General features: G+C 43.7%; 1 protein-coding gene across 1 annotated transcript; it reads right to left on the bottom strand.

The window, feature by feature from the left end:
• Nucleotides 1-12095: 12095 nt before the first annotated feature.
• serpinc1 (serpin peptidase inhibitor, clade C (antithrombin), member 1) lies at nt 12096-23450 on the bottom strand. The gene is made up of 9 exons (XM_085775190.1): nt 23299-23450; nt 20748-21150; nt 18702-18917; nt 17431-17568; nt 17114-17332; nt 15013-15187; nt 13360-13424; nt 12263-12496; nt 12096-12176 (listed from the first exon to the last, which is right to left on the bottom strand). The coding sequence occupies exons 2-8, from the start codon at nt 21147-21149 to the stop codon at nt 12320-12322; spliced, it is 1392 nt and encodes a 463-aa protein (XP_085631316.1). The 5' UTR covers nt 21150; nt 23299-23450; the 3' UTR covers nt 12096-12176; nt 12263-12319.
• Nucleotides 23451-25453: the final 2003 nt, after the last annotated feature.

Raw genomic sequence — 25453 nt, 5'->3', positions numbered from 1 at the left:
AAAAAAGGGAGAGTGGCTACTCTATTTGCGTTAATTGTTGCGATCACGACATCACGAATTCCTGGAGGGACTGAACAATGAGTAATGTAATTATATTTTGACTATATTTGATTTTACACATTCTTAGTGTTGTGAAATTAATTAATGCATAATAATCGTGAAAATCGTAACACCGTGATTATTAATTATCGTGACATCCCTACTTCCTTCCAGGCCATCCTCAATCAGCACTTCCGTAAGAACCATCCCGGCTGCGCCCCGCAGGAAGCCCACAGCGCCTCCCCCGAGACCACCACCGCCTCGGTCACGTCGCGGGGCGGCCCGAGCGACGAGGCCTCGCCCAGCCAGGAGGAGCCCGAGGGCGGGGGCAGCGGGGGGGGCAACGGGGGCGGTGGAGGCCAGTACGGCAGCGACGGTCCGCAGGCCTCGGTCTCAACCACGGGGCCGGACTGACCCCGGAGCACCGCCGGAAGAGTGGAGACGACAGGATGCCGAAGCTGCCGAAGTCGAAGCAGCGACAGAAAAACGAACCTCAGAGTCCAGACTGAGATTTTTCCGCTTTAAACCGCATCTACCTTCACTATCCAAAACGGAACAGATTAAGCTAAATGAAGAAAAAATGCCACACAGTCCAACAACCTCATAACGCGCCACGACGCCCGTGGTTCTCGTTTGCCTCCGTCTAAGTTTGTTATGTTACACATTTCTAATTTTATATTTACAACAAGTATTTACAGGTTCACACAACACACAGCATCACAACAGTCTGTCTGGTGGAGACTTTGCCAAACTACTCAGTGCCAGTTCAACAGTTTCAATATCCTTCATATTTTTTGCCTTGAGACAATCTGGAGCAGGTGGGGTCGGTTGCCGACGACGGTCCCGCCTGCTCGCCAAGCGCCGCCAACGGCCTCAAAAGATTTAGTTGCACAAAAGGTTTTAATGAGGAAAAAAAACAAAACATCGTCCGGTGTGATCAGAGTCGAGACGAGCCGCTGCGGGTCACGTTTCTACGCCACATACCTCATCCACACAACTGTTGACTCGTCCTCCGTCCTCAGCCACAGGAGGACGACGACCTCTCTTCCCGCTCCTCGTTTGTTTTTTACTAAATGGTTTTTTGTTTGTGAAACTGTCACATCACAGCACAAGTTTACTTATTCAATATGAAATATGAAGTCAGTGGTCTTGAACACAAGGTCCACTCACCGGCAGCTTTCATCCGTATCTCACAGCCTTCCTTAGCGGGGTGTCACATGACCGAACTTGTGCAGTGTCTCAATTCAAATCCTTTTATATACTTATGGTGCGTTCCAGGCAACCCGTAACTCGTGTTTTTCCGAAGTTAAGAGTCTGACTGCCGTTGTAGTGCATTTTCACGGGTAACAGGTAGGAAAAACACGAGTTACGGGTTGCCCAGAACGCTACAAAGTCGTAAGTCGTGACTTGAAGTCGTGACTTACGAGTTCAAAAGCCTGCCTGGAACGCGGCTTTACTTCTGTAGTGCGCAAATTTCAATAGTTAGTGTTGTTCCAAATCAAATACTGTTGTTGTGCACTTAGTGAGAACTAACGATCGCCAACGGTCGCCAACGGTCGCCAATGGTCGCCAACGCCTTAGCGGGGTGTCACATGACCAAACTTGTGCAGTGTCTCAATTCGAATCCTTCCATGAGTTCACTGTCATACTATCTACGTTATGTACTTATGGTGTGTTCCAGGCAACCCGTAACTCGTGTTTTTCCGAAGTTACGGGTTTGACTGCCGTTATAGTGCATTTTCACGGGTAACAGGCCGGAAAAACACGAGTTATGGGGGGTTGCCTGGAATGCTACAAAGTCGTAAGTCGTGACTTGAAGTCATGACTTACGAGTTCAAAAGCCTGCCTGGAACGCGGCTTTACTTCTGTAGTGCGCAAATTTCAATAGTTAGTGTTGTTCCAAATCAAATACTGTTGTCGTGCACTTAGTGAGAACTAACGATCGCCAATGGTCGCCAATGGTCGCCAACGCCTTAGCGGGGTGTCACATGACCGAACTTGTGCAGTGTCTCAATTCGAATCCTTCCATGAGTTCACTGTTATGTAGTTTACTATCTACACAATGTACTTATGGTGCGTTCCAGGCTGTTTTTCCGAAGTTACGGGTTTGACTGCCGTTAGTTAGATAGTGCATTTATACGGGTAACAGGTCGGAAAAACACGAGTTACGGGGGGTTGCCTGGAATGCTACAAAGTCGTGACTTAAAGTCATGACTTACGAGTTCAAAGTGCACAAATTTCGATAGTTAGTGTTGTCCCAAATCAAATACTGTTGTTGTGCACTTACTGGGAACTAACGATCGCCAACGGTCGCCTATGGTCGCCAGTGGTCCCCAATGGTCGCCAACGGTTGCCAGTCGTCCCCAATGGTCGCCAATGGTCAACAGTGGTCCCCAATGGTCGCCAACTGTCGCCAGTGGTCCCTTTTTGGCCGTTACGAGTGAAACCATCCAGGTTCTTACAGTAGGCTACACTGCGTTTTGACGTACTTGTCATTTGAGACGCACAGTATGGAAGTATTCGAATTGAGACACAACGTTGGTCATATGATTGGTGGTTGTACATGCAGCACCTTGCACCACGACAATGTTGAAGAAGACCATGAGATGCGGTTGAAACCTCCAGACAAACGTGTCCCAGGAGCTTCACACTCTGATCACACTGGTCGACTGGACGAATCTACTAATTCGGCCGTAAATCGTGTCTAAATCCTTCAGAGTAGAGTTTGAGTTGGAGACAGTTGGACTCGGTTATATGGGTCCAGTGGTGGAACCATCCGGCAGCCTGTTGACTCACAGCAGGAAGAAACTGGACAGCGTCCAGACTCAGATAAGCTACACAGCTCAGTTACCTCTCATCACTACGCAATACAGCTGATGCACTTCACAGCACAGCACCACCAGGGGGCGCTCTGATCCACTAACACAGAGATCTCTTGTCAGTCTTCTCAGATATTTTTATAAACAAGCATGTCGTTATCGTTTCCTTGTTGTTTTTCTTGGACACTTTTTTTGCTCTGACAATGTGTGAGACAGAAGACGAGCTTCGAGGTCGAGACGCATCGAGACCCAATCAGGAGTTAATGACGCATTAAAACCTGCTGCACAATCACTCAGGCCTGATCAAGACCTGGTCCAGTTACAGAGAGGAAAAAAAAACACAACTCTGAAAACAGAAAAGCTTCAGATTAGAGCTGAGCCTACTGGTCAGTTCAGTTATTGATTGATTATTATTAATAATCAGATCCTCATATCTGAGAAGATGGAAAAACAGCAAATATGCTAAAACTGATAGAAGCTGGTTCAATTTTCAATCAGTCAACTAATTATTTTCTCTACATTTTCCGTTAAAAATGGAGGCATGTGATGCTAACATTAGCTCCTAAGCTAACAGTTTTATTTTGCTGACTCATCAGTGACAGACAAGTGCACATTGTGGTATGTCCACCACTAATGGAGCCAATATCTGGATCGTCGGATGAATAAAACATTAGCTGGCATAAATTATGTAACAGACAAGAGAATGGTAAATTAACATCATGCACTTAGAGCTAATGCTTAGCTAGCTATAGCATTGACTTTGAATCAAGGGACTTAGCATCGATGCTAACAGAAAAAGAATATCAACATAAGTGCAAAAACTAAAAGTTTTATTTTGTTTTTATTTTTTAACTAAATAATAGTAATAGCTTAAAGCAAAAACACATTTCACACTGATAAACAAGCTTAATATTAGGGGCAAATCAGTATAATCCGCATACAAGTAGGGGTGGCCGATATATTCATAACACTTTATTCGTCTCCGAGGGGCAATTTAAAAGACATGAAGAGCAGAAAACATTCATGAAGTTCATGAAATAGGCCAATCATATGACGATATTAGATCATGAAGGATTAGAACTTACAAACTTTATTAACCCCTTCTTTTAGGGCTATATTTTTAGTTAGGGTTAAAAAATTGTGATAAAATCGTAATATGATATTTTTGCTGTATCGCCCACCCCTACGTACCAGCCTACAGAAATTGGTTTTAAAGTTGGTAAAGTTGGTAAATACCAAAGACTAGATGGCTAATTTAGTGAACTGATATTAAAATGTAACAATCATAAATTAAGAACTGAGGATCTGATAAGAATACAAAGATGGTGTGTTTAATATCGTTTTGATTATCGATCATTTGATTAGTTAATGAGTTGTTTGGTCTTGAACAGAACCATGGGAGATGGTTCCCACTGGAGAACACCAGGAACATCGGCTGTTTTCCAACCAGTCGATGATCCATCAGAGCGTTCGTGTTCGTTCTGTCGTGTTTTTCGCTGCGACCGGTGAAAATGTGCAGCGGGGTTGATGCGTCATTGACGACGACTTTGTGATCTGGTCGCGACGGCATTGAGAGGCCGGACCCAGTCAGACCAAGATGGATGTAGTAGCCAGGCCCATGGAGCTGGACTTAAACAAAAAATTTTAAAAAACCCTCCAAAAAAGGTCAAATAAATGTTCACCTGCTGGAGGCGAGAAAGCAGGTCGGACAGGTCGCCTGGCAACCAAAGGAACGAGGGCGAGGCCGCGGCCGCGTTGGCCCTCCAAAACTCCAAAACAACTTGAGCACTTACCAGAGTCGGAACAGAAAAACTTTTTTATAAACAGAAGAACAATGAGAATCTACATATTATCAAACATATTTAAACTACTTAGATGATTTTTTGCATATGAATGATGTAACCGAGCTCGGAGGTGGGAGCGGCGGCGGGCGGCGTGCAGGTAGCACACGGATCAGCTGTTACTGTTTTCTACGGAGCTAATGAATCAGATTTTCAGTGGACACTCAAGTTTTTATGCAAGTGAAGGCAGCGCAGCGGCACAGTCCTCACTCACTGCAGCCGGCCGGACTACAGGTTCCCTCCCAGATCCCGCTAACGCCGCCGCCGCTAACGCCTCACTCTTCAGGCTAAAACCAGGAACTATCAGGTATAACAGACTCTTCTTCTAATTCAGTGAACCGGACATTCACCTGTCCCCCACGTAGCAGCAGAGTTGCTAATGGCGAAAAAAACCTCAGTGCGAGAAATCAAACTCATCGAGTAGGGTGAAGCTGCAGTAGCTACCGGAGTGACCGCACACTGCAAAAACTCAAAATCTTTCCAAGAATATTTGTCTTATTTCTTGTAAAAATGTCTAATTTCTAGTCAAAACTAAACTCTATAAGACTCATCACCCAAAAATTAACTTGTTTTCAGATAATTTTCATTTGTTTCAAACTAATTTTCACTTGAAATAAGTATCTGCCAGTGAAAGCAGGTTTTTTGTGCTTGTAATAAGAAAGAAAAACTTGCTCCACTATCAGATTTTTCTACTTATTTCAAGTGAAAATCTGCTTGAAAGAAGTAAAAAGTGTCTAAAGACAAGCTGCTTTTAAGTTGATGGGTCTTATTTTAAGTATAATGTGATAGTTTTGACTAGAAATAAGACAAATATTCTTGGAAAGATTTTGAGTTTTTGCAGTGCAGTTCTAGGACCGTTCGATTTACGTCACAGCGCTTCCTACCAAGTGGAGACTGCCATTACCTGCTATTTTTTATTTTTTATTTTTTTTACCAAATCTGAAGTTACTGCTGTCAGATTTATCGACTACAAATCACCTCGAACGTGCTCCGAACTACTTCCTGGACAGTCATTGGACTCTCTCTATTCTACACTCTACTTGGTCTTTTTACTAAACTTAAAGGGACAACGAGGAGTTTCTATTTGGTTATAAAAAAGTCTCATATTAATGTGGATGAATCTACGTTACCACTTGTTAATGGGCCCATTTTCGATAAATATATGGTTTTGTCTCTATGGTTATTTTGTTATTATTAGTGGTGGTGGAAATGCTGGGCGAGTCGACCAGCGTTTCTTTACTTTCGGTTTCGTGGCGAGTCATGAGAATAACGCAGCCGAATCGCCGTTTATGGTGGGAACTACGACGGTATGTGATCGTCTTCCAACCTCTGACTTTAATTCTTGATGAATGAAAACATGAGTCTGTCTTGCGCCGGTCAAAGAAATGTACGGTGCGCACGGAGGCTCATAAATGTAGTGTGAAAAAAAACGCTTCGCTTTTCCAAAACTCCTCGTTGTCCCTTTAACCAACTCCTTTCTTCGTTGCTTAAACCTAACCACTCAAACTTAAAAAATGTGAACTTGGAATATAAATTTCAAATAATCGCCTCCGGAGCGGTGACCGTTTCCATAGTAACGCAGCAACTTCCGAACGTTGGGGGGGTCGCTGTGACGTACTGTAAATCGAACGGTCCTGAAACTGCGGTCCTAGAACAACTGTTGCCTACGGTAACTGCTTTACAGCTTTACTACTATTGAACTCATCTGTAAATAAAAAAAAACGGCAGCAGGTTAGAATCCCTGCAGGTCGCTGCTGCAGAGGACGAACACACGAACCAGATTCAACCAACCACAGACCTCCACGGTGTCCCACAGGAAACTCTGCTCTGTGATTGGCCGGTAGGGGGCCGGGTCGGGGTCGGGGGGGACACAGACACAGACACAGACACAGTTTGGTCAGTTCAGTTGTTGTTTGCGGTGACCTTACACCTCCTCTCTTGTCCTTCGTCCTCCCAACCCTCATGAGTCAGCAGCCTCGGTGTGACATCAGCAGCAGCAGCAGCATTGACGTCACTATGGCAACCCATTTTAACATTTAAAAGCTGGACTATATATGTGTTGCAGATATCTGTAATTCAGTTTTGCCTCATCAAAAAGAATATTTCCGATATCTGCAACTACATTCTTCCTATCCACAATTGTTATTTCAGATATCCACAACTACGTTCTTCCTATAGGACAAATGACGTCACTTTAACCATTCATGTGTATGGGGTTTGTCATTACAGATATCTACAATTCAGTTGCAGATATCCGCTATGTGAATTACGGATATCTGTAACTGAATTATGACTAGTAGTAATTCCAGTTTGAGATATCTACAATTTGATTCTGACTAGCCATAATTCAAGTTCTAGATATCTTTAATTCACCTCAATTAAAGATATCTACATGTCCCTTTTCAGATATCTAAAATTAAGTTTTGACTAGGCAAAATGACGTTGTAGATATCTCAAACTGGAATTAGGAATAGTCGTAATTCAGTTGCAGATATCTGTAATTCACATAGTGGATATCTGCAACTGAATTGTAGATATCTGTAATGACAAACCCCATACACATGAATGGTTAAAGTGACGTCATTTGTCCTATAGGAAGAATGTAGTTGTGGATCTGAAATGTTCTTTTTGACGAGGCAAAACTGAATTACAGATATCTTGGATGAAAAATCCAACTATTCAAAATGTGATTACGACAAGTCAGAAAGACGTTGTTGATATCTACAATGTTAATTCCAAATAGTCAAACTTAGCTTTTAAATGTTAAATCCGCGTCACCGCTGCTGCTGCAGAAACATCAGTGTTGAGGTTGAGTGAAAACACTATTCAGAGTGAATCTGACTGCAGCTGTTTTTTGTTTTTTTTATGTTTTGTTTTTAAACATCACGTCACTTCACTGCTGTCAGAACCATTGATTGATTATTATCAGTAATGAATCAGTTCTTCTACCTGATGATCGAAGAAGTCGAACTCTGATCAGCCTCCATGTTCAAGATTAAAGAGGAACTATGCAGGATTTTTACTTTAAAGCAGCTGCAAAGAACTTTCATTGTGTTGATTTTGGCGACCCCTTGTGGACAGACTCGTCACTATTCTTCACTAAACTATTCTTTTTTAATGACATGTTTTAACATAATTTCCCTACTTTTTGCTCATACATCATGCGTAGTACATCCGACTTTGACTGTTAAGGAATTACATATTTTTAACACCCACCACAAAAAATACGCATTTGTTTTAACTTAACTTTAGGTTACTTTGCAATTTGGTGCTTGAAATCAAAGTTTTCGGTCAAGCTTTAATTTACAGGCCGTTAATTTACGTGATAATGTCAAGAAATATCCAAGAAATATCAATTAATTGCGTCATAATGTCTCGAAATAGCCCAGAAATAAACGGCCAATTGGAAAGACTTGATGGAGAAACATTCTGGCCTTTCCCAAAATATTCAGAGCATGAGAAGCATGTGTAATCTTTTCCCTTTATGAAAAACATGACATTACTATGAAACTAACGGTTATTTCTTGACAGTATAACGTATTTAACGGGTTACCAAATATTCTTCTGTGATTGCTTCTGCATTTTCTTAGATAAATGTCTGAAACCGACATATGACTATCGTGAACTCCAAAAAACTAAATCGTGTAGTGTAACCAGGGTATCAGCAAAACAACGGACCTGCATAGTTCCTCTTTAAAACAAGTCGACAGGTTTAAGTCGTCTGATGGTTTGAGAACAAGCAGCAAGTTTCCTCCTTATGGAGCTACATTTGTGTCATTATTCAATCAAAAGAAGAGCTGATTGAAACAAAAGAGATATTTTCAATCAAAACAAACTTCACTTGAATCAAAAAAAATGTTAGAATGCAAAAAATAATAATATTTGAGACCCCAAAGATTGTGTGAACCCTTTTTTTCTTTGATTGAAAATGTTTTTGACTTATTTGATTGAAAATATGTTTTTGTTTAAATCAACTTTTTTGTTTGATTGAGTAATAAAGAAACAAATATCCTACCCATTAAATGGCCCAAATATAAAAAAGATGACTTTAATCCCCCAAAATATTTTCAATCAAATAATAACTCACCTCAATACAAAAAAAACCTTTTCAATTAAAGAAAAAAAAGTGCTCAAGTGCAATTTTTTTTTAGCATTCAAACACCTTTTTTTTTTTTTTGATTAAAGTGATTTATTATTTGATTGAAAATATCTTTTTTGTTTAAATCAACTTTTCTTTTGATTGAATAATAAAGACACAAATGTAGCTCCATACCTCCTCAGCACTGACACGCAGTGAAGCAGAAAAGACCCAGTTTTAGTGAATGCCTCGTGTCAGGACGGTTAAGAGTCCAGTCCGGTCCAGTCCGGTCCGGTCCAGTCTGAGGACTCTGTAGAAGAGGAACAGTGGAGCTGGAGATGTGACGACCTTCACTGATTCACTGATCGATCAAACTTTAAATATCGGATCAATGAAGGAGTGAAAGTTCAGCTCCAACTTTTTCTTTCCTCCTCGTCTCAGCTTCACTCTTCAAACTGTGAAAACAGCCCAACCTCATCATCTTCATCATCATCCTCATCATCATCCTCTGGTCTTCATCGTGTCTTCATCACTCTCTCACTTTTTTGCTTTACAACCGAAGCCAAACGTTGTTGTTTTGTTTTGTTTCTTTTTGTCTTTGATTATTTTTGTGTGAGTCAAACTAAACGTTGAGTCTTTAACACAACAACAAGAACAAGCCTGATGACGAATCATCATCATATTCACTTAATTATTATTAATTAACAAGATTCGTATCCTAATAATAATTATTAATAATAATAATAATATTAATTATAATAATCAATATCAGATCAATACAAAGGTGAGTTTAGTAAATTAACTTTTAATACTGTACATTTTTAAAAGAGGAGGTACTAAACGTTCTGTAGTCGGACCTGAGAGGTTCCATGTGAAGATCTTTTATGTTGCATGTCTCTGTTGTTAAAACATGGTGGAGGGGGGAGGGGGGGTGAGAGGGGGGTAAAAGTAAAAGTAGAGCACTGGAAAAGAGAATAACAAACGACACCACCATTGACTCCCGTGGTAAGGGTTGTGCGCCCCTAGTGGCAGGATGTGGGTTTTGCAAAAGCGCCCAGAAAACCCATTCACTCCAATGTATGTGTGTTGCCCACCTGCTTGTAAATTGATGAAAACGGCCGTGTTTTTGTTTTTAGGTGTCTTGGTCATATCAAATTATACTTATAATTTGTTTATTACAAAATGTAGATTGAAACATTAATGTAGACAACTGTTTTTTTTGTGTGTGTTTTTTTTTTACTCGCCTATGTGTTAATGTTTATCTGTAAAGGATCCTCAATGATGCTATTAACGTGGGTGATCTATAAATGTCCTTAAATTATTGAAAATAGACCGAATCTCCTTGTTGTTTACATTCTACTTCCGGGTAGAAAACCAGCACGTAATTTTAATGAGATCAATAGTAACGAACGAGAGTTTAGCTATATATCGTGTTTTTCACGCCCTATCACCGTTTAGACAAATCTGAAATGATTGAAGAAACATTACTATTTCTGTGTGTGTGTTTTGTGTTGTATTTATTCAGTTTGGGGGAATCACAGTGTCTAGAAAGCATCAGTGGCTCAGCTGACAGGGACAGCTAACGGTAGCTATGCTAACGGCGGTAGCTAAGCTAACAGCAGGACGTCAGCTGTTAAAACCCTCCCGTTGTCAGACACGACATATAACTACTCCAGTTAGCTCAGTCATGTTGGAACTCAGATATCCGCTGGAGAAAATATTTTTTCATGGAGCGTTTATTGAGTCACTGAGTTATTAAAGTTAAACAGGTAGCTAGCCGTTAGCCCGGCTAATCTATGATAACCATGACTAATTACAAAAATGTGCACACATAAATAGTAATGTTTGTCCAATCATTGGTTTTATAGACTTTACAAACATCAGATTAGTCTAAACGGCGATATAGTGACATGAAAAATTAGATATACTGTATATAGCGAAACTCTCGTCCGTCACTATTGTTCTCATGCTGGTTTTCTACCCCGAAGTAGTTGTAAACAACAAGGAGATTCGTCCTATATTCCTCCATCAAGAGGCGCTTCCATTGAACCAATGCGTATCCTTACTCTCTTTTACAGTGCTCTAGGTAAAAGGGGGGTAAAGGGGGGAGGAAGGGGGGTGAAAGGGGGAGAAAGGGGGTAAAAGGGGGGTGAAAGGGGGTAAAAGGGGGTGAAAGGGGGGTGAAAGGGGGTAAAAGGGGGAGGAGGCCAAAGGTCGAGTTTAGTTCAGAAAAATGTGAAGAAGCTTGTGTCACTATGAACCACTAGATCACTCACAGGTCGGTCGCTTCTCTGCTCATAATAAAGCACTTTACGTGTCAGAGTCCGAGTCCTTCTTTACCTCTAGACCACATCAGACCACCTGAGACCACATCAGACCACTAGAGACCACATCAGTCCACTAGAGACCACATCAGACCACCTGAGACCACATCAGACCACCTGAGACCACATCAGACCACCTGAGACCACATTAGACCACTAGAGACCACCTGAGACCACATCAGACCACTAGAGACCAGACACCATGTCAGACCACCATAGACCACATCAGACCACATACACCATGTCAGACCAGAGACCACAACGGACCACCAGAGACCACATCAGACCACCAGAGACCATGTCAGACCTCAAGAGACCACATCAGACTACATGAGACCACTAGACCACCAGAGACCACTAGAGACCAGACACCACATCAGACCACATCAGACCACCAGAGACCACATCAGTCCACTAGAGACCACATCAGTCCACTAGAGACCACATCAGTCCACTAGAGACCACATCAGTCCACTAGAGACCACATCAGTCCACTAGAGACCACATCAGACCACCAGAGACCACATCAGACCACTAGAGACCACATCAGACCACCAGAGACCACATCAGACCACTAGAGACCACATCAGTCCACTAGAGACCACATCAGTCCACTAGAGACCATATCAGACCAGAGACCTCAGACCACATCAGACCACCAGAGACCACATCAGACCACTAGAGACCACATCAGTCCACTAGAGACCACATCAGTCCACTAGAGACCACATCAGACCACCAGAGACCACATCAGACCACCAGAGACCACATCAGACCACCAGAGACCACATCAGTCCACTAGAGACCATATCAGACCAGAGACCTCAGACCACATCAGAGCACCAATCTTAATAAACATCAGTCTGTCTCTTCATCTCCTCATCATCAGTTCCTTGTTGCCATGGCAGCTGAGAGGAGTTCCTTGTTGCCATGGGAGCTGAGAGGAATCAACACTAGGATCAATAAAAGACTTGAATCAATCAGTGACTCAGACTCAGATTGTTGAACTGTGTTTATTGATTATTGATGATGGATCATTGGTCAGTGCAGGGAGCAGCGCTCTGCTGTCAGAGGGACAGTGAAGGCACCACGAGGAGCAGCGCTCTGCTGTCAGAGGGGACAGTGAAGGCACCACGAGGAGCAGCGCTCTGCTGTCAGAGGGACAGTGAAGGCACCACGAGTCTCAGGCCGGTCAGCTTCACTTCTTCAGCTCGTCTCTCATTGGCTGCAGGGGTCGGCCACTCGGCCAATGAACAGCAGCGTGTTGATGGTGGACTCTCGGATCAGCACCAGGAAGGGCCGGTCCGCCACGAACACCTCGCGGTTCAGGTTGATGGAGCGGCCGATCGCTACGACGGTGGTGGCCGCCGCCGCCTCGCTGCCCTCCTCGTTCACCTGGCAACCAGGAAACAGGTGGGTCAGCTGACTCTGGACCAGGACCAGGACCAGGACCAGGACCAGGACCAGGACCAGGACCAGGACCAGGACCAGGTCTGGACTCTGGACCAGGACCAATGTTCCCTCTAATTTTCAAAACTCCTGAGCAGAAATTCAACTCCCCTGAGCTGCTTGAGCGACTGTGAGCGACAGTCCGTCCACATGCTGGTGCTGTGGCCTCACCTCTACAACTTCAAATATCAATACTATTGGCTATTACTATAATGATTAATAACAGATTATTTTGACAACATTACCTAGGCTACTCCAGTTACAGTTAATGATAACAAAATACAAAGTTGTTTTGGCAAAATAGAGTTTGCATTTATTGCCATATGAACAATTATGTCAAAAAATAACTAACATCAAGTTGGTGTCATCAACTCTTGGCACAGAAGCATCTTGATATGAACAGTCATAATAATCCTCAAGCAAAAATCATAGTTGCACTACAGACCACGGTTAAGGTCAGACATTTCACAGTTGGAAGCCACATTAGGGAGAAATTAACAGTAAACTAGTCGGGATATTTGAATGTGCAACTTTTTTTGTCTTCTGGGCAAAGAGGAGGAGCAGTAAAACACCTGAGAGGGAACAGTGGTCTGGACCAGGACCAGGACCAGGACCAGGTCTGGACTCTGGACCAGGACCTGGTCTGGACTCTGGACTCAGGACCAGGACCAGGTCTGGACCAGGACCAGGACCAGGACCAGGACTATCGGGACCTGGTCTGGACTCTGGACTCAGGACCAGGACCAGGACCAGGACCAGGACCTGGTCTGGACTCTGGACCAGGACCATCAGGACCTGGTCTGACTTACCTCCAGAAAAGCTTTGTGGAAGGCGTCTGTGATGAAGAGACCTTCACCTCCGTCCTCCAGCATCCCTGAAACAAACACAGGTGAAACAGGAAGTCACTGATCCAGGGATGCAAACGGGTCAGGAAGAGAGGAATTGTCTGGCGTGGGGGGGGGGGGGGTGCTCACCATTAACAAAGTAGTAGTTCAACCCCCCAACCAAATATTGATTGATTGATTGATTGATTATAGACATAGTTTTCAAAAGGCCAACATTTCTATATTAAAAATGTTTTTAAAAAAAAGATCCTTTGCAATATTTCCATTTTGGAGATACTGAATTTTATGTCTTCACTGAATGTTAGTCATAATTATTACTATTAAAATAAACTGAATAAATAAAGACATGGGATGTTTCATTCAGTGTGTAATGGACATATAGGCCTATATAATGTGTTAGTTTCACTTTAACTGAACACATTCTACATCGCGGAGGCGACGTCTTTCCACTCAGGGCTTCCTTCACCTCTGAAACGGGGCAGAGCTCCGTTAAACACCTGCCTGACACAGCAACGTAGGGAACCGTGCATGTCCGCGGCGCACAGCTCCACAATACACTCGCCATACACAGACATGCACGGGGGGAAAACGGCGTCGCCGTCGCACCGACTGCACGCGGATACGCGCCGCTTTAATGAGCGCACATGTCGCGCGTCCACATTGGAGGTCGGCTGTTACCAGTATAATCAGAGACCATGAATGAGTTCGCCTCAGTTTCACGTGATTGTCACTGTCAGCCTGTTAGAAAAACATTTTACTGACCCCAGCTGAGACGCTGAGACCCCCCTCCCTCCCTCCCAAAAACAAAAACTCTTCGGATCTGAACGATTCACACAAGTCACCTAATTGGTCATGAAAAAAGCGAGTTTCGCTTTTCGGCGCGCTGTTTGCATCCCTGCTGATCTCACCTGTAGAGTCTGGTCTCACCTGGACTGGTCTACCTGAGACCTTTACCTGTGATCTACCTGTAGTGAGGTCTTTACCTGTGATCTACCTGTAGTGAGGTCTGTGATCTACCTGTAGTGAGGTGAGGTCTTTACCTGTGATCTACCTGTAGTGAGGTGAGGTCTTTACCTGTGATCTACCTGTAGTGAGGTCTTTACCTGTGATCTACCTGTAGTGAGGTCTTTACCTGTGATCTACCTGTAGTGAGGTGAGGTCTTTACCTGTGATCTACCTGTAGTGAGGTCTGTGATCTACCTGTAGTGAGATGAGGTCTTTACCTGTGATCTACCTGTAGTGAGGTGATCTACCTGTAGTGAGATGAGGTCTTTACCTGTGATCTACCTGTAGTGAGGTGAGGTCTTTACCTGTGATCTACCTGTAGTGAGGTCTTTACCTGACAGAGGGAAACTTCCTCATGAAGCCAGTAGATATAGCAAATTATTTAGGTTCTTTTTTTAGCAACAAAATACAGAAATTAAATAATGATATGGACCATAGATTTGTTTTTGATGATTTCTCATATAGACTCATAAGAGAGAGAATAATGGCTGACAAATCATGCAGATTTCATTTTGAAAAGGTCAGTGCTGCGACAGTAGGAAAGCTACAGTATTAAGAACTGACAAAGAAAAACCTGCTGGTATTGACAGCATACGAGTGTGCGGGGCTCACCTGGCAGGCTGGCGGCCTCGGGGCTGAACAGCGCCGTCAGGCCCATGGCCCGGAGCTGCTCCTTCAGACTGAAGCTGTCCTCCACCCTGAAGCGAGGGACGTGGACGGTGACGGTCGTCTCCTTCATCTGACCCAACCAGTCGCTCAGCTTGTTCAGGCTCAGAGTCTCCTCCACCTGCACACAACAACGTTTGTTTGAGTTTATCTTCAAACGTTTGGACACACCTTCTCATTCGATGGTTTTTCTTTATTTTTATCACTTTCTACATTGTAGATACAAACTGAAGACATCAAAACTATGAAAACAAATATGGAATAATGGGTAACCCTTTAATCTTTAATTTAAAGTCCATTAATTACATGATCATGTAAAGAAATAGCCAAGAAATAACAATTAATTGCGTAGTAATGTCAAGAAATAGGCTAGAAATAACGGTCAGTTTCATAGCAATGCTTTTGTTAAAGGCAATAGATTACACATGTTTTTCATGCTTTGAATTTTTGAGAAAAGGCCAGAATTATTCTCCACTTAGTCCTTACAATTGACCTTCTTAGCGATATTTCTGGACATTACTGTGAAATTGTTATTTCTAGGTTATTTTTAGACATTATGTAAGGAATAATGTATAGTTCGGAGGTTGTTATGGAGAAATAAACCCAGACAGGTTGTATGGAACTCCGACGCGAAGAAGCTGTTTAATGACGGTAAAAATGAAACATAAGGTAAATATCCTGCATAGTTTCTTTTTTCTGTGCTGCGCTGATCAGAGCGCCGTCCCTAGCAACGGTCATTATACTTGACGACAGTCATTATACAGAAATAACAGACCGCAGAACGCAGTGCTGGACCAATCAGAGAGCAGCATTCAATAGATCCATGTAATAAATGCAATTAATTGTTATGTCTTGGCTATTTCTTGACATTATCACATTATTAACGACCTATAAATTAAAAGGTTATTGAATAATGTAGGAAACAAAAAAGTGTTAAACAAAGTTTCATATATTAAAATTTTTCCATCTTTTACTTTGATGGCAGCTTTTCTCAGACTTTAGATCCAGTCCTCAGCTTCTTGAGTTCCCAGAGGAGCTGAGACCTTACTGCTGTTTGACCTTCACCCTGTGCTCCAACTCATCCCAAACCATCTCAGCTGGGTTTAGGTCAGAGGACAGAGAACACACGTTTTAATTAACACTTTTTGTGTTTATAACATAACTCCATATGTGTTCCTTCATAGTTTTGATGTCTTCAGTTTGACTCTACAAAGTAGAAAGTCATAAAAACAAAGAAAAGACCATTAAATGAGAAAGTATGTCCAAACTTTTGACTGGTAGTTTCTGCTCCTAGAGTCTGAACGTCTCCTCTGACCTGAGGAACAAACACTAAACGAGAAATGATCAAACAAAGGAGCGCTTCGTGGACTCGTTTAAAAAGAGGTGCTCTTTGGAAAGGGATCAATGATGTGAGAAAACAAAAGAAAAATTCCAAGGCACTCTCTTAACTATAAAATGCCTTTATTAAATTATGGCATGGTCAAAATGACAATTAAAAACTCTGACGCGTTTCGGCGTCTAGCCTTCATCAGGGAGTCAACCCATTAAAGGGACATATCCATGGCCCAGGCCTCAACTAAGCTGAATGAAAGAATAAAGGAAAACATAGTAGCATAAAAAAATTCTTTCATTCAGCTTAGTTGAGGCCTGGGCTATGGATATGTCCCTTTAATGGGCTGACGACCACACCCACTCTGGGTTGTGGCAACCAGGTGGACACTTGTCATTGGATAAACACTTGTATAAAAGAACCATTGTTCCTGTTCTGCTCCATTTGACTCCCTGATGAAGGCTAGACGCCGAAACGCGTCAGAGTTTTTAATTGTCATTTCGACCATGCCATAATTTAATAAAGGCATTTTATAGTTAAGAGAGTGCCTTGGAATTTTTCTTTTGTTTTCTCAAAGACTAAACGAGGTTCTCACAGAAACATCTCATGACCTTCAGATCTTCTCAGGAAAGGAAACAAACGTTTGATAAAAGCAGCAGCAGCAGCAGCACAGAGGAAGGAAGGAAGGACAGACGTTAGACATTAGACGTTATCCACCTGACTGAGCGGCGTGCCTCTCCTGGGCAGGATCAGCACCATGGTGATGTCGTCTCCGCGGTACGGCATCTCCAGGATCTGGATCTGCTCGTCGATGAAGTTCTTGTACCTGAACTTGGTCTCCTGGTACATCATGTCCACGGGACAGGTGCGAGTCTCGCTGACGTGGAAGTCCGAGTTGAAGACGTTGTCCTTGTCGAACTTGTTCTTCCACTGACCCTGAGAGGCGGAGAGGGAGACAGGACGGGGACATTCGTCAGATCTCGGAGGAACAGTCATCCAGTCTAAGAGCTTTGGAGTCTGTTTGAGGCTCCTACCTTGAAGTAGATGGTGTTGACCAGCACCAGGACCGTGGTGGAGTCCAGAACCCCGACCGGCAGCGTGTCCTGGATCCTGTTCTCCGTCTTGTTGGAGATCCAGTCGTTGATGGTGACCCGGGCCTCCTCCGGGTTGTCCTGTTGGGAAGACCGAGAAGACCGAGGGTCAGCAGGAAGACCGATACCAAAGATATTCAATGTACGGAAAGATACTCCATGAGAGGCTGCTCCAACGATAGAAATGGTTTACACTTCCTGTCAGTGTTGGGCAAGTTACATCCAAAATATAACACATTACATATTATTAGTTACTGTCATTTGAAAGTAATTAGTTACATTACAATATTACTGTCTCAGAATTGTAATGCGTTACACTACTTTTGTATTACTTTTGAGTTACTTTCGCCAAAATAACAGCAGAAATATGACTGTAAAGTTTAGTTTATTGCAGCTGATAATACATTCAGTGGAGGGTGATGTAGCATAATGTGTAGGCCTCTGCAGCTACTAAAACTACGTTTTGACCGACTCTTCCCAGAGTTCAAAGATGAGAATTACTTTACTTTATTAAGCCCCAAAGGGACAGTAGGAGCCATAATTTATAACTGTAAAAGAGGTTGAGATGCTTAAGGTTTTGAATTTCATAATTTCATAGTATGTAGGCAAGGCAAGGCAATTTTATTTGTATAGCCCGTTTTTACAAACCGTTTGTCTCAAAGGGCTTCACATGGCATCATAACAACATCCTCTGTCCTTAGACCCTCACATGGACTGAGGAAAAACTAGTAAAACCAGAACCAGTACTGCCCAATTCCAATTCTAGCCCTACCACTTCCCCCTAACCCTCGTCTGAACCAGAATCGGGAAACCCCTACCACTTCACGTGAACGTGCAAAACGAAGGGTTATGGCCAAGGGCTAGGGCTATGTCTTGTATATCTAGAGTGCTAGAATTTCAGTGGAAATACGTCACCGACATCTTAAAGGTAGGGTTGGAGAAAATACACAAGTCAAAAGTCCCAGCACCTTTTCTCAGACTTCTCTCTGAAGCCACGCCTTCACCTTTCCGCGGACATAGGTGAAGACACCCAACGTGCTTTGCCAGAGCTACTCTGCCATCCAGCAGACTGGACTGTGGCTTTTCCGCGGACGTAGGTGAAGAGTCTGGTCGCGCAAGAGGGAGAGAGACGGCAGCTTGATTGGCCGTCGACAGAACTAGACATGAAAGCATCTGAAACCCCTGTAAGAGGCGACCTAGTACCTTGACGTTACCTTGAAGTTGAGCGGCAGCAGTTTGGCGCCGTAGACGGTCTCGCTGATGTGCTGGTAGGTCTCGTTGAAGACCAGCGACTTGTCCCCGAACAGACGGTTGGCGGAGATGAGCTCCGTCGTCTCGTCCTTCTTCCTGTACAGACGGCAGTTCAGTTTGGCGAAGAAGAAGTGGACCTGGTCCGAGGTCTTCTCCTTGATGCTGTCGAACTCAAACACCTGCAGAGACAGACGGACGGACGGACGCAGGTGAGACAAGTTCCCTAATCAATAGACAATCGCTCTCACAGGATCGCCGTCTCATGCTCCCTTTTCCACTGAGCTGGTTCCAGTGCTGGTTCGGATTTTGCACCGGTTCTTTGCTTTTCGACCTTCTAAGCTCTCAAAACTGGTTCCAGACCAGAACCGACTCCTTATTGGTCCAGAGCCAAGAACTGATTACACCGGGGGCGGAGTTACCTGACCAACAGGACCATCGCAAAGATATACATAGACGTTATCAATATCTTATTACGTTTGTTTGTCTGCTAATCAATGCAAGTACAAGCTAGTGTTTGAAGCGTTGAAGAAGTTGAGCAAAAGAACGACTAACATTCACTTAAAGGGATCGTTCAACATTTTGGCAAATTGGCCCATTGCCATAATCGCTACCTTTAATTGTTGGTGCAAGTTATTTTTAGAACGACGGAGCAGAGCCGTGAGCTGCTCAGAGCTACGCTACGGAGGCTCATGGGATTTCTTGGTTTCCCTCATCAAACTCATCAAATACACAATCCAACAACTCCACAACACTCTGGTGGACAAGTTGTGAGCTGCACATTCACCACGCTATGAGATAATAACACAATGTTACCACACAGAGTTGTTTTAGAGGGAAATACAGAGACTGTTGATGAAAAACTGTCCCTGAAGGCAACGTGCATCAGCAGTTTTGCATGAATTTCCCCCTAAATCAACTCTGTGTGGTAACGTTGTGTTATTATCTCATAGCGTGGTGAATGTGAAGCTCACAACTTGTCCACCAGAGCGTTGTGGAGTTGTTGGATTGTGTATTTGATGAGTTTGAGTTCGAACCTACTGACATGACTATAGGGATTATGGGCCAATTTGCCAAAATGTTGAAATATCCCTTTAAAGGAGAATTCCGGTCATTTTTGACCCCTAAATCGTTGTCCTGATGGTCGCCCAGTGTTGGTTGGAGCAAAAAACGCAACTAAAATTGATGCAGGCAAACCGGAGTTACACCATGGCTACCCGGCGCTAGGGATAGCAACAACGCTAAAGTATGAGGGCAATTCTTCAAATCAAATATCTCTGGTACATGACTCGAATCCTTATGACACACCACTGAACTCATAAACTGTACGGTTATACTGAGTATAAACAGTATAAACTTTTTGCATGTAGCCACTCACCTCAGATAGCCGAACTCTGAAACATCCTGGAAAGACATTACTATCCCATTGTCCTTGTTGTGATGATTTCTTTACTAAAATAAACGGTCGAGCAGTGCAGTGGTAATGTCCAAAATATCTATGACCGTTTATTGTTGTAAAGAAATCATCACAACAAGGACAAAGTGTTAGTTTCTGTGTCGGGGAGAGCAGGCGCTCTGTGATGGGATAGTAATGTCTTTCCAGGATGTTTCAGAGTTCGGCTGTCTGAGGTGAGTGGCTACATGCAAAAACACAAAGTTTATACTGTTTATACCGGTTTATACTGTACACTATATGAGTTGAGCCGTGTCTCTAAGGATTCCAGTCATACCATAGATATTTGATTGTTTTTTGAGTGTTTGTTGTGGTTGAAAGAATTGCCCCCATAGGTTAGTGTTGTCGCTATCCGTAGCGCCGTCTAGCCATGGTGTAACTCTGGTTTGCCTGCATCAATTTTAGTCGCGTTTTTTGCTCCAACCAACACTGGGTGACCATCAGGACAACGATTTAGGGGTCAAAAATGACCAGAATTCTCCTTTAAAGGGATAGTTCAACATTTTGTCAAGGTCGTTTCTGGTGGAGAAGTGGGTCTGAGTGGTTCTGGTCCCAGCACCTTCATGATCTGCTCCAGCGTCTGGTCGCAGGCTCCCAGCTTGGTCATGGCGAAGGCGGTGGAGACGCTGATGGGCGACATGAAGATGTTGGCCGCCGGCGCTCGGCTGACGGACAGCTGCTTGTAGAGCGCCAGGGCGAAGCGTCCGTTGGCCTTGGACAGCTCCCACACGCGGGGGTTGGTGGACTCTGGGACCGGTTCTGGCTCCTCGGTCGGGCCCTCGGCGTCGGGGTCGGGCTCGGGGCTGCGGTAGATGCAGCGCGGCTCCAGCGGGAGGTCTCTGGGTTTGGCGCTGCAGATGTCGGGAGGAGAAGGAGGAGGAGGAGGAGGAGTGGCGGCGGCGGCGGCGAGAGAGATGAGCGGCACCACCGCCAGAACCAACAGCCAATCAGAAGCCCTCATCCTGGACACACAGGTAGGAGTTAGAGACCTTCATCATCATCATCATCATCATCATGAGCAGGTCGGTGAGTAAAAACAGAAACACAAAAAGTAGGGAAATTAGGTAAAAACATGTCATAAAAAAAGAATAGTTTAGTGAGTGACGAGTCTGTCCACAAGGGGTCGCCAAAATCAACACACAATGAAAGTTCTTTGCAGCTGCTTTAAAGTAGTAGTAGTAGTAGTAGTAGTAGTAAACCTTTATTTTACCAGGCAAGAATTGCTAAGAATAAATTCTTATTAAGGCAATGGCCTGGTAGGAGGTGAAATACCTCCTAAGGGGCAAGGGAGAGGGGGATTATAACATTAAAATATAAACAATAAAAGCACATACAACAACAGTGACACAAAAGAATAAAGAATAAAGACAATAAGCCAACATAACGCAATGACATACCACAAAATGACAGTTAGTTTGACGTACAGTGACATACAACAAGTTATGTAAGGACAGAGAGAGAAAGTGATACGCCAACATTTTTTTTTTCGTGTCTTGCCTCACTCCCGAGTCCATGACCAGCAGATAGACACCATCCTTTCGACTGTGCGTGCAGTAACAAGGGAGATACGGGCAGAGCTGGCGCACCGCTAATTAGCTTAGCTCAAACACTGGAAGTGTATGGGTAGTGTTAGCCTGCCTCCACCTGAGCCGAAATCAGAAGTCAGAAGCTGATTTCATTTTAGCTCTAAACTCTGTAAATTTATCACTTTATCAACATTTCAAACATTTTTAGGTGAGAAAGTAGCCGTTTAGATCAGCAGTGTGTCGTTAATTTGTCTAAATACCAGCTGTTTACTATTTTGTTCGGACGAATTTGGCGCTACTCAAGCTAGCCACTGTGACCAACGCACTTCCGGTTACTTTCACAAAATAAAACACCCGTTGCCCTTTACAGACAGAAAACCATGACGATAGAATTTGTGCTTTTACTTTGAAATAGGAAGCTAACCTACCCTCGATGTAGCTAGCTTGAACCAAAATAAACCGTCTTTGCTTGAACCCTCCGTTTTGACCGATCTCGTCCCGTTAGCGGCATTTGACCGCTCAAGATGCCTTACCGGAGAGTTTTGTCAGCTCTGAGACGAAGGTCGGCCCGCCGGTTTCCGTTTAGAGTTGCTGAAGAGTTTCTCTGATGACTTTAGGTGGAGGCAGGCTAACACTACCTATACACTTCCAGCATTTGAGCTAAGCTAATTAGCGACTTTAGGTGGAGACAGGCTAACACTACCCATACACTTCCAGTGTTTGAGCTAAGCTAATTAGCGACTTTAGGTGGAGGCAGGCTAACACTACCTATACATTTCCAGCATTTGAGCTAAGCTAATTAGCGGTGCGCCAGCTCTGCCCGTATCTCCCTTGTTACTGCACGCACAGTCGAAAGGATGGTGTCTATCTGCTGGTCATGGACTCGGGAGTGAGGCAAGACACGAACATTTTTTTTTTGGTGTATTCCTTTAAATAATAAATTAATCTTCATAAATGATTAAAATTAAAATATTGATCAGAAGCGAAAAGAGTCATTCACGTTTTCTATCCAAACAGATTTTAATTTGCTTCACTTAAACCCAGATCACTTGTGCACACACACACACACGCCTACACACCAGTTACTCATCAATCTCTGGACCACAGTTTGAACTTTATCATAAACAAACTGTTTTTTTTGTGTGTTTTTCATTGAATTATTTGTTTAATCTCTTTTGTTTTATTGAGTCTTGTGTTGGTGAATTTTCAGTTTTTTGTTTCTCTTAATGGACAAATAAATTAGTTTTTTGAACCAAACAGAGAAACCGTGACAAACACAAGCAGCAGCAGCAGCAGCACTGATCATCAGATCTCCGTTTAACAGAAGGTCCCTGAACACCTCACACGATCATCACTGGATTCAAATATCTGAGTTTTCTTCCATGCAACGTTTTAAAAAATATGTTTAAATGAGAAAAAAAAACCACACACACACAAAAAAAAACCGAGTTACAACACTGAAGACAAGTGTTGTGTTGTGTTCGAGGTCGCACAGGAAAAGTCTGTAAAACACAGAACCGACTCTAAGAAGAACAAAAAAAGCAGAAGGTGGTTGTGGGTGAATGAATTAAAGGTAGATCTTACCTGCGCAGGTAGACGGCGGTGTGTGATCTGCTGGGGCTCGAGGCGCTGAGCTCAGGTCAGTGTCCTGCAGAGCACAGACAGACGCCACGCGACCTTTGAGACATCGATCCGTCCTGTCAACACGGCACGGCGGCCCCGTACCAGGAAAAACAACTGGACGCAAACAGGCCAGTGATGACCTCACTGATGACCTCATCATCCCCCCGATCACCGATCAATAACGACAACAACACAGCTGCAGGGCTGCGCTCCGACCAGCAGAGGGAGGAAGAGGGGGAAGAGGGGGGGTGAACGACAAGTCGGATGTTTAAACTAGGACGGACTGAGCAGACTCACCTGGAAGAGGAGGAATGAGAAGGAAGAAGGTTCTAGAAGAGGAAGAAGGAGAAGAGGAGGAGGAAGAAGAGGGGGAATAGGAAGGAGAAAGAAGAGTAGGAAGAGGAAGGAGGGAGAAGAGGAGAAAGAAGAGGAAGATGGAGGAGGAATAGGAAGGAGAAAGAAGAGGAAGAAGAGGAGGAATAGGAAGGAGAAAGAAGGGTAGGAAGAGGAAGGAGGAAGAAGAGGAGGAATTGGAAAGAGGAAGAAGAGGAGGAATTGGAAAGAGGAGAAAGAAAAGCAGAAGAGGAAGAGGAGAGAGAAAAGGAGGAGGAAGAGGAAGGAGAAAGAAGAGGAGGAATAGGAAGGAGGAAGAAGAGGAGGAATAGGAAAGAGGAGAAGAGGAGAAAGAAAAGGAGAAGAGGAAGAAGGAAGAAGAGGAGGAATAGGAAGGAGGAAGAAGAGGAGGAATAGGAAAGAGGAGAAAGAAAAGGAGAAGAGGAAGGAGGAAGAAGGAGAAAGAAGAGGAGGAAGAGAAAGGAGAAGAGAATGAAAAGGAGGAGGAAGAGGAAGAAGAAAAGGAGAAAGAAGAGGAGGAAGAGAAAGGAGAAGAGGAGAATGAAAAGGAGGAGGAAGAGGAAGAAGAAAAGGAGAAAGAAGAGGAGGAGGAATAGGAAGGGGAAAGAAAAGGAGGAAGAGGAAGGAGAAAGAAGAGGAGGAATAGGAAGAAGACGAGGAGGAAGGAGGAAGAAGAGGAGGAATAGGAAGGAGGAAGAAGAGGAGGAATAGGAAAGAGGAGAAGAGGAGAAAGAAAAGGAGAAGAGGAAGAAGGAAGAAGAGGAGGAATAGGAAGGAGGAGGAGAAGGAGGAAGAAGTAGGAGAAAGAAAATGAGGAAGGAGGAAGAAGGAGAAAGAAGAGGAAGGAGGAAGAAGGAGAAAGAAGAGGAGGAAGAGAAAGGAGAAGAGAATGAAAAGGAGGAGGAAGAGGAAGAAGAAAAGGAGAAAGAAGAGGAGGAAGAGAAAGGAGAAGAGGAGAATGAAAAGGAGGAGGAAGAGGAAGAAGAAAAGGAGAAAGAAGAGGAGGATGAATAGGAAGGGGAAAGAAAAGGAGGAAGAGGAAGGAGAAAGAAGAGGAGGAATAGGAAGAAGACGAGGAGGAAGAGGAAGGAGGAAGAAGAGGAGGAATAGGAAGGAGAAAGAGGAAGTAGGAGAAGAGGAGAAAGAAAAGGAGGAAGGAGAAAGAAGGAGAAGAGGAGGAGGAAGAGGAAGGAGAGGAGAGGAGGAATAGGAAAGAGGAGAAAGAAAAGGAGAAGAGAAATAAGTACGAGAAGAGGAGAAGGAGGAAGAGGAAGAAGTAGGAGAAGAGAACGAAAAGGAGGAGGAAGAGGAAGGAGAAAGAAGAGGAGGAATAGGAAGGAGAAAGAATGGGAAGAAGGAGAAGAGGAGGAGGAAGAGGAGCAATAGGAAGGAGAAAGAAGAGTAGGAAGAGAAAGGAGGAAGAAGAGGAGAAAGAAAAGGAGAAGAGGAAAAGGAAAAAGGAGAAGAGGAGGAATAGGAAGGAGGGGGAGAAGGAGGAAGAAGTAGGAGAAGAGGAGAAAGAAAAGGAGGAAGAGGAAGAAGGAGAAGAGGAGAGAGAAAAGGAGGAGGAGAAAGGAGGAAGAAGAGTAGGAAGAGGAAGGAGGAAGAAGAGGAGGAATAGGAAAGAGGAGAAAGAAAAGGAGAAGAGGAAGAAGGAGAAGAGGAGAGAGAAGAGGAGGAGGAGGAAGGAGGAAGAAGAGTAGGAAGAGGAAGGAGAAAGAAGAAGAGGAGAAAGAAAAGGAGGAGGAGGAGGAGGAAGAGG

The sequence above is a fragment of the Trachurus japonicus genome, chromosome 4, assembly GCF_045865225.1.
Source record: "Trachurus japonicus isolate A0001 chromosome 4, Traja_1.0".
NCBI lineage: Eukaryota > Metazoa > Chordata > Actinopteri > Carangiformes > Carangidae > Trachurus > Trachurus japonicus.
This window is presented reverse-complemented; position numbering and strand designations above follow the sequence as displayed.

Excerpts from the sequence above, each read along its gene's own strand:
- serpinc1 (XM_085775190.1), bottom strand. The coding sequence starts at position 21,149 with ATGAGGGCTTCTGATTGGCTGTTGGTTCTGGCGGTGGTGCCGCTCATC. Across the intron at positions 18,918-20,747 it reads CGCTGGAGCAGATCATGAAG|GTGTTTGAGTTCGACAGCAT; the intron begins GTGCTGGGACCA and ends CTGTCTCTGCAG. Across the intron at positions 13,425-15,012 it reads CGAGGCCGCCAGCCTGCCAG|GGATGCTGGAGGACGGAGGT; the intron begins GTGAGCCCCGCA and ends TGTTTGTTTCAG.